This window comes from Dama dama, chromosome 9, assembly GCF_033118175.1.
Source record: "Dama dama isolate Ldn47 chromosome 9, ASM3311817v1, whole genome shotgun sequence".
Lineage (NCBI taxonomy): Eukaryota > Metazoa > Chordata > Mammalia > Artiodactyla > Cervidae > Dama > Dama dama.
The window spans coordinates 18,509,574-18,518,748 of NC_083689.1; the positions used below are offsets into that span (position 1 = coordinate 18,509,574).

At 48.5% G+C, this 9,175-nt stretch overlaps 1 protein-coding gene across 4 annotated transcripts in view; it reads right to left on the bottom strand.

The window, feature by feature from the left end:
• TYK2 (tyrosine kinase 2) overlaps positions 1–9,175 on the bottom strand; it is a 29,430-nt gene extending 20,255 nt beyond the window's left edge. The window contains exons 1-7 of one of the 4 annotated variants that reach the window (XM_061150284.1): positions 9,018–9,175; positions 7,848–7,988; positions 7,667–7,733; positions 7,141–7,356; positions 2,968–3,091; positions 2,703–2,850; positions 2,219–2,382 (exon numbers count right to left, since the gene is read on the bottom strand). In XM_061150284.1, the coding sequence (XP_061006267.1) occupies positions 2,219–2,382; positions 2,703–2,850; positions 2,968–3,091; positions 7,141–7,336 (632 nt within the window). In that variant the 5' untranslated portion in view covers positions 7,337–7,356; positions 7,667–7,733; positions 7,848–7,988; positions 9,018–9,175. Of the gene's footprint in view, positions 1–2,218; positions 2,383–2,702; positions 2,851–2,967; positions 3,092–7,140; positions 7,357–7,634; positions 7,734–7,847; positions 7,989–9,017 lie in introns of all 4 variants that reach the window. The other 3 variants (XM_061150281.1, XM_061150283.1, XM_061150280.1) reach the window with 3 other exon arrangements.

The following is a 9,175-nucleotide window of genomic DNA, read 5'->3' on the forward strand; positions in this document are numbered from 1 at the left end:
GTTAGGAAGATTCCCCTGGAGAAAATGGCAACCCACTTCAGTATTGCTGCCTAGGAAATTCCATGGACAGAAGAGCCTGGGGTATATAGTCCATGAACTCGCAAAGAGTCAGACATGACTGAGCAACTAAACACACACACACACTCACAAACACACTCTCACACACACACAACCCTTATCTTCCATGTCCCAGGCCATTTTTTCCATCCCTTGAACAGAGGGATCCTAAAGCTCGAGCTTCTGTCTTCTGCCCCAACTCCCAATCTTTCCAGGGCTCCCTAAAGACCTTGAGGGAAAAAGACCCCCGATTAGTGCCTGGCTGACTCCAGCACTTGGGCAATTGCATTCCAAGTTCAATTCCCCTGGAAACAGGCCTTTGCCGCCTGCTGCCTCTGGGCCTCTGTATATGTTGTTCCCACTGCCTCCAATGCTTTGCCAAAACAGTCCACGTCTGGATAAAGCCAACTCAACCTTCAGGTCTTAGCAGAAATGTCACCCCAGGAGCATCCTCTGATCTCCAGGCTAGGTAGAGTGTTTCCTCTGGGCTCCCCAGCATCCTGGCTTCATGGTCACAGCCCTGGTCCTCCAGAGTGATAACACGACAGGGATTGAAAAACATGTGCTTTAAGAATTGCCGAGACATGGGTATATACCTATGGCCGATTTGTAAAACATTATAAAGCAATTATCCTCCAATTAAAAATAAACTAGTTTTTAAAAAAAGGAATTGCAGTCCTAGGATTTCCCTGGTGGTTTAGTGGTAAAGAATCCACCTACCAACGCAGGGGGCAGGGGTTCAATCCCCGATCTGGGATGATTCCATATGTTGCAGAGCAGCTAAGCCCATGCGCCACAACTACTGAGCCTGTGCTCTAGAACCTGTGCTTGGCAACAAATCATTGCAATGAGAAGCCTGTGCACTGCAACTAGAGAGTGGCCTCTGCTCGCCACAACTAGAGAAAGCCTAAGCCACAACAAAGACCCAGCGTAACCAAAAATAAATAAATAATTTCAAAAAGAATTGCAGGTCCTAGGACTTCCCTGGTGTTCTAGTCATTATGAATATGCCTTTCAATGCAGGGGACGCAGGCTCGATCCTCGGTCGGGGAACTGAGACCCCACATGACCTAAGGCAACTTAGCCCACACGCTACAACTAGAGAGAAGACCATGAAGATTCCATATACCTCAACTAAGACTTGATGCAGCCAAAAATAAAATAAATGATTTTTGTTTTTTTTTAAATGCAGGTCCTGGGACATTCCCTGGTGGTTTTCAGTAGTTAGGATTTGGTGCTTTCACTGCTGGAACCTTGGTTTCAAACCCTGATGGGGGAACTAAGATCCTACAAGCTGCATAGCACAACCAAAAATGAAAAACAAAAAACTGCAGGGTTGCCTCCTCCAGGCAGTGTGCCCTGATTGCTCCAGTCCTCACCTCAGTGGAGGTGAGTAACTCCCCCAGACTCCTGCCTTCTCCCTTCCCTTGAATTCTAGGGAGTCATCCAAGCTCACTCTACTCCAGCCATACTTTCTCCAACACAACAGGCACAGCCCAGGCTCAGGGCTTCTGTACTGGCTGATAGCTCTGGAAAATTCTCTTCTCACAAATACCCACCTGGCTTCCTCCTTTACTTCCTTCAGATCTCTGAAAGTGAATGTCACCTTTTCAGTGAGAAACCGATGACCCAGTTTTAAACTGTACGCCCCTCATTCTCTAATACGCCCTTCCTCTTTTCCAGTTTAATTTTCCCGCATTGCATTCATCACCATCAGAAACACTATACATTTTACTTTTGTATTTTGCTTATTGCCTGTCTTCTCCATCAAATATGAGCTCCAGGGACTCCCCTGGTGGTCTAGTGTCTAAGACTCTGTGTTCCCAATGCAGGGGGCCCTGGGCTTGATCCCTGGTCAGGGAACTAGATGCCATGTGCCACAACTAAGAGTTTGCACGCCACAACTAAAGATCCTGCATGCTGCAGCTAAGACCAAGCACAGCCAAAATAAATAAAGTGAGCTCTAGGAAGTCACAGATTTTGTCTGCCTGGCTTACTGTTGTGTGTCCAACCCCCAAAACTGGTGCCAGCACACAGCAGGTGCTTGATAAATGTTTGTTGAGTGAATGAAGGCATGGCAGTATGCAAAGTTTACCCTGGCCTTCAGATATCCGGGCATGTCCACCTACCTATGCAATGTCCCCGCCCCATTCCCAGATACCTGGTCTTCTTGGCCACCTTCTCAAGGGGGACACCATCGTGGAGAGCAAGGTGGCAGAGGTGCAAAAGGGCCATGCCCAGGCTCTCATTCTGAAAGTGGTGGATCTCCTCCTCGCTAGACAGGTCCCATAGTGATGCCACGTCATTTACAAACTCATGCTTGCCCTGGGAATGGGGAACCAGGCAGAAAGGGAGGTGTGAGAACCTGTTCACTCCCCAGCTTCCGATTACTTTCAGGAAGGGAGGGACTCCATATGTATGCCTCATCTGCCCAATCCTATGCCTGTGGCAGACATCACTAATCAACCACAGTACTCTTACCCCTGCAACCCTAAGAGTCCAAAACCCTTTTGTTCAGGCAGCCAAAGGATCCCAGATGGCATCAGTGAAACCCACTAGCTATAGCAAATTGGGAGGGAAGTGGCGGCTCCTCAATCACCCAAGGTCCCTCACAAATAGTCACGCCTCCCCAGCCCTGCTCACACCTGCTCAAAGAGGTACTCAAAGGAGGCAGGGTCCAGGAGTTGCACCCCCTGCTCTGCCTGTTCTGAGGAAGTCTCGGACCCTGGGGGCCCGCAGCGGTACACAGCCGGCTCCTGAGGATTCGTGCCATGCCAGTTTCGGAAATAAAACCTGCAGGAAAGGACAGGGTGCAGTCCGGGTTTAGCACGGATTCAGGCCAAGTTTTGGCAGGTGGGGACAAGGGAGGGAGGGGAGAGGACAAAAGCCTTCTAAGGGGACTTTGCCCACCTCATGCGGAAGTGCAGCGTCAGGCTGGAGTCCCTGGAGGTATCCAGGATGTGATTTGGAGGCAGCCAGACCTGGGCCTGGGCATCGAAGAGGGCAAAAAGATTGAAGCAGGGTGGAGTGATGCCTGCACAGGGGAGAAATGAGTCAGGAAGTTGATGTCTGCTGCCATTAGCCTCGTGGACCCCTAGACCTGCTGTCTCCCTTCACAACCTCTCCCTGGCCTCCTCCCCTGCCAAAAGAAGACAATGCAATATGTAGACCATGCTGGCCACACAGAAAAACTACACTTCCCAGTCTCCCTTGCAGCTAGGATGAGGGCATTGGACAGTTTTTTGGCCAATGGGATGTGGACAGAAGGAATATATGTTTTCCAGGTCTAGAAATAAACTCTCTTGCCCTCTTCCCTACTGGGGGAATGTTGGAGACCCCTCATGCGTAGTGGTGAAACGACAAGATAGAGGGAAACCATTTGACCAGCATTAAACGCTAGGGCATCAGCATTAAATGCTTACATCTGTTGGCTCAGATGGTAAAGAATCTGACTGCAATGTGGAAGACCCAGGTTCGATCCCTGGCTCAGGAAGATGCCCTGGAGAAGGGAATGGCTACCCACTCCAGTACTCTTGCCTGGAGACTTCCATGGGCAGAGGGCCCAGGTAGACTACAGTCCATGGGGCCGCAAAGAGTCAGACATGTTTAAGCAACTAACACTTTCACTATAAGACTTAAGGTAAATTTTCACCGTCTTAACCCAGGAGAATTTGGGGGATGCTGCTTCTGACTACAGCAAACCTAGCACAGACTTACTAACACAGCTCTTCAGACTGCTGGCACTTTGCCTGTCTCTCTCGGAACTCCAGCCCCAGAGAAATAGCCAACTATCCTTGGCTGTCATCCTGTAGATATCTCTGGCCCCTTGAGATGTGCTTTTTTACAGACAGATCTCATCTGAGGTCCCCAAACCTGCCCCCTCTCAGCTTAGTTCTCTAAGCCAGGATTTCATCTTTGTCCCTAACTCATCCCACCCCCTCAAAATCAGATTGGTCACAAGTCCTGTTCTTTCTGCACCTTTCATTCTCTCTAGGATCCACCCACTTCCTTCAAATACAAAACCCAGTCCCAGTTCAGCCTCCAGATTTGTTGTCATTCCCCATACTGGCCACCCAAGCATCTTTTTTTTATACATATATCACTTAAAAACTGTATCTAAAATAGTTCTCTTGGAATAATTTATAATCACCTAAGTACCAGCCTGGAAAAGGCAATGGCACCCCACTCCAGTACTCTTGCCTGGAAAATCCCATGGACAGAGGAGCCTGGCAGGTTTCAGTCCACGGGGTCGCTGAGAGTCGGACATGACTGAGCGACTTTGCTTTCACTTTTCACTTTCGTGCATTGGAGAAGGAAATGGCAACCCACTCCAGTGTTCTTGCCTGGAGAATCCCAGGGACGGGGGAGCCTGGTGGGCTGCCGTCTATAGGGTCGCACAGAGCCAGACACGACTGAAGCGACTTAGCAGCAGCAGCAGCAGCAGCAAGTACCAGCCACTAAAGAAATAAAACTTGGCAAGTCCGAATGAAACCCTCACCTACATCCACCTCCTCTGTGCTATCACAAAGAGGTAACCATACTCCTGACCTAGAGTTTATCATGTTCATAATTTCTATGACCTAGTTTTAAATGCTATAAACTTGAATGTGGTATTATATCATAGGTGTCCTTAAGCAATTTGTTTTTTCAGGCTGTGATAGCTTTTAAGCTTCACACGTGATACATGTAACTTTGGTTGAATTTCTTTTTCCTGGCTGCATACTATTCCAGCGTTCAACCACACTGCAACTGATCTGTGCATTCTCCTCTACACAGACTTTGAGATGGCCTCTTATTTCTCAGTGAGATAAATGAGGCTGCTCTGAACATTCTCGTGTGTGTCTCCTGGAGCACATGAGCCGAGTGTTTGTAGAGTGCGTATCTAGGAGCGGAACTGTGTGCCCTCAGGGAATGTATTCAGGTTATAGGATGCCAAATTGCTCTACAAAAATCACTGCATCCAGGAACTCCCCAGGAGTCCAATGGTTAGGACTTGGTGCTTTCACTGCTGAGGACCCAGATTCAACCCCTGGTTGGGGAACTAAGATCCCACAAGCCACATGGCAGAGTCAAAAAAAAAAAAAAAAAAATCATTACATCCAAGCGTACTGCACCCCAAAGAAGGAGCACGCCTCCCTGTGAGACAGCTTCCTAAAGAACCAATCTGTGGGCCTTCCCTGGTGGTCCAGTGGTTAAGAATCCATTTTCCAATGCAGGGGATGCAGATTCAATCTCTGGTCTGGGAACTATGGTCCCACATGCTATAGGGCAACTAAGCCCATAAGCCACAAGTGAGGAGCTCCTACACTGCAGCAAAGATCTGATGCAGCCAATAAATAAATATTTAAAATAAAAACAAAAGACAAATGTTAGAGGAAGATATTCTTTGGAAAAAAAGAACCAATCTATTTCACTCTCTGGCTTAAACCTTCCATGGACCCCCTTGGCTCCATAAGAAAGCTCAACCCCCTCAGCAATGAACAACCATGACCTGGACCCAGACAGTCATGCTCTGCTTTGAATTTCTAGTTTCCTTTCTAAATTCTTGAAACGGATGCTCCAGTTACTCTTAAGATCTTTTGCTTCCTCAAACAGATCAGGTTCTCTGGGACCTTCACCAGGCATGATTCACACACCTAGCAAACCTGTCCGACTTCTTTACAGTCAGAGACTTCCCTGGTGGTCCAGTGGCTAAGACTCTGCGCTCCCAATGCAGGAGGGCTAGGTTCTATCCCTGGTCAGAGAACTAGATCGAACATGTTGCAACTAAAGATCTCAAGTGCTGCAACTAAGACCTGGTGCAGTCAATAATTTATTTATTTATTATTGGAAAATAAAGTATTGCCATCAGTGGAAAAGTACAAAGTGTTATAGAAATCTACCAGAAAGCCCCCATTCAGTTGTGGGGCAGGGGAGTTGACAGGATGTCCTGGAGGAAGGGGTAGGTAAGTGAAGTCCCCTTGAAGATGCCCTCTCCGCCTCTGGCAGAAGACATTAGACTTCAGAGCACATCCACTGCAAGCTCTCATGACCATTCCATGTTTCCCTACTGCTCCTGGGAAAAAGTCTAAACTCTAGACTCTCCCTCTGGGGTTTAAGGCCCTTAAGCTTTAAGGTTTAAGACCTGGCTCTGGCTGACCTCTCACCCATCATCTCCCTTCCTGGAGTTCCTTGCTCCTAACCTCACCCACCACACTCTGCTCCCGCCACAATAGTCAGAGCATCTTTGACCCTTGAGTCCAACCATGTTCCTCCTTTGCTCACAGTCCTCCATGGCTCCCACCTCACTTGCAGTAAAATTCAAAGTCTTCCTTGAGGCCCAAAAGGCTCTGCACAACCTGCACCATCACCTATTCACCCTCACCTATCCCTGTCTCCCCTTCACTCACTTGGCTACAGCCACACTGGCCTCCTCATAGTTACCAGCAAGTTCCCACCTCAGGGCCTTTGCACTTGCTGTTCTGACTGCCAGATGTCCCTGTGGCTTGCTCCCTTATCTCCTCAAGTTTTAAATCTTTTTTTTTTTGGCTGCACCATGCGACTTGTGGCATCTTCGTTCCCAGTCAGGGATCAAACCCTGGCTCCCATCCCCACAGTGGAAGTTCAGAGTATTAACCTCTGGACCACCAGGCAAGTCCCTAAGTGTTAAATCTTTACCATCATCTCTGGCCTTCTATTCAGTTTCCTTATTTATTGCATTTCTTGATGAGCCCTATAAGAATTCAGCTGCAATGCAAGAGACCTAGGTTCGATCCCTGGGTTGGGATGATCCCCTGGAGAAGGGAATGGCAACCCACTGAAGTATTCTTGCCTGGGAAATCCCATGGACAGAGGAGCCTGGCAGGCTACAGTCCATGGGGCTGCAAAGAGTTGGACACAACGGAGCAACTAACACTTTTGCTTTCATTAGAATATCAGCTTTTTACAAAGCTGATTGCAAATTACAGAGACAGTAATTGGGGACTGGCACACAGAAGGTGCTCACTCAACGCGGGCTGCGTGAATGGGCAGACAACTGGATGAACGGGGCCCAGTGGCTGCTGGCACCTCCACCCCGCTATGGAGCCGACGGCCAGGACTCACCGACTTTGTGTGCGATGTGGATGCAGACGTCCTCTGCAGTCAGTGTGGCCTCAGTGAAGGTGACCCAGGGCTCCCCACCACTGGGGCCAGCCCAGTGCAGAAGCACTCTCAGGCCTCCTCTGGTGGCCATGGGCTGAGCGCCGTCCCCACTGGGCTTCCTGCCCGTGGTGGCGGCCCTCCATTGGCACAGAGGCATGTTCTTGACAGCCGGCCTGCCTGTGAAGGAACACCCTATCAACCCCCAGGCCTCAGCGTTGAGGGCTCTTTTTAGTACCTCAACCTTCCCACCTTCCAGACTGAAGGGAAAGATTTGGGACCTCTCACTGTGCAAACTTAGGCACCCAATTCCCCTTCATGGTCCTCAGTTTCCACATCTGTTTGATGGAGCTGGGGTATGTGACACCCTCCCCCCAACGCTACATCAGTCATGAACAGCACCACCACCAACCCCTTTACTGGACAAATTCACCAATACAAGTCTGCCCTGAACCCACCTTTCCAAAATAACCTGGGTGGTCAGACAGACCTGGGGGTGAATCCTGTGTCAACTCAGGTGCAAGTCACTTCATCATGTTGGGCCTCAGTCTCCCCATCTGGAAAATAGACATGCTGAGAGTGTTGCCATGAAGAGACGGTTGTGACATTTCTACATTCCTTTTAAAGGAACTTTTAAACTAGAGTTGTAAGGGAATGATGCACTACTGTACCATATTGTGAGCAGGTGAGGACTTATTGCCATTTTGTTGTTTTCTGGTTGCTTTGTAGACAGGTTCTTCCTTGTTTCTTATCCTGCTGTCTGTCTTTGTGTTTGGATGAAATTACTACAGGATTTTTCCCTTGTGGTTACCCTGAGTTTAATAAGTTTAAGATGTGTCATGAGACTTACAAAACATACCTCACACTGACAATACCCTCTTTTAAGCTAACAGCTTCCCTTTAGTAGAATTTGTAAACTTTACATTTTTAATTCTCCACCTCACATTTTGATTACTGCTGTTACACTTCACATTTTTTTTATATTGTGTAACTAAATCGGATGATTGTAGTTATGGTTATTTTTTCTACGTTTTTTTAAAACGAGTTATAAATCAATTAGGTTGTGATGTTTCAACACAGTTCTGCATGTTACACATTAAGAATCTTGATACAGGCATGACCAAATAACAAATATGATAAAGCCAAGAACGAAGTCATTATCATTAATTTTATAATCATAGTCGTTTCTCTCTTTCAGCCAATATTCCTGCCTCCCACATCTACCCCTACTAGTGACCCCGGTCCCTGCTGGCTCCCTGAGCGGCAGAGGGGTTCTGTTCAGCTCTTTTCCCAACAATGTGGAACTTTTTGAGAGACAGACCCAGGGTCCAGGCTTCCTGAGGTCTCCAAGTATTTCCAGAGAAGGACTGTTAGCAATTAGAGGGACGTTACTCATTTAAGACCGTGATGAGGGAAAAACAGAATATCACAATTGCATAATGCCGGATTTCTCAGGAATCAACTTCTCTCGGAGCCTGTTTCCTCATTTGGAAAATAGGCATAAAACAGTCTCTCTCTCTCTCAAAGGGTTGTTGGGAGGATTCAATGAGCTTGAAGCAGAGAAAAGGCTCCGCGAGGGGCCTGGCAAACGCTCGGTAAGTGTTCGCAAAGTCAGACACGACTGACCTACTGAACAACAACAAATGTTTATCTTTGAGATAAGACCCTAGGGATCGGGCTTTTGTAGTGGCCATCTCCTCCTTCCTCATCCCCACTGGGCACAGATCTAGCTTTGAAGATGAGGTCTAAGCGAGGTCCGCAGCCCCCAACCCCCTAAGCACCCCCACCTCCCCGCCAGAAACCTCCCAACCCTGCTGGCAGGAACCGCGCTGTGTACCCACCCGGCATCGATCAGTCACAAGGCAGCGTGGGGGCTTCTAACCACCTCCTGCAAAGGGCAGTTCCGCCAGCTGCATCCTTCCTGAGGATCTCCCGGGCGCCCACTTCCAGACACCCTTTCCCCGGAACTCGCTACAACCCTGGACCCGCCCCACCGCCC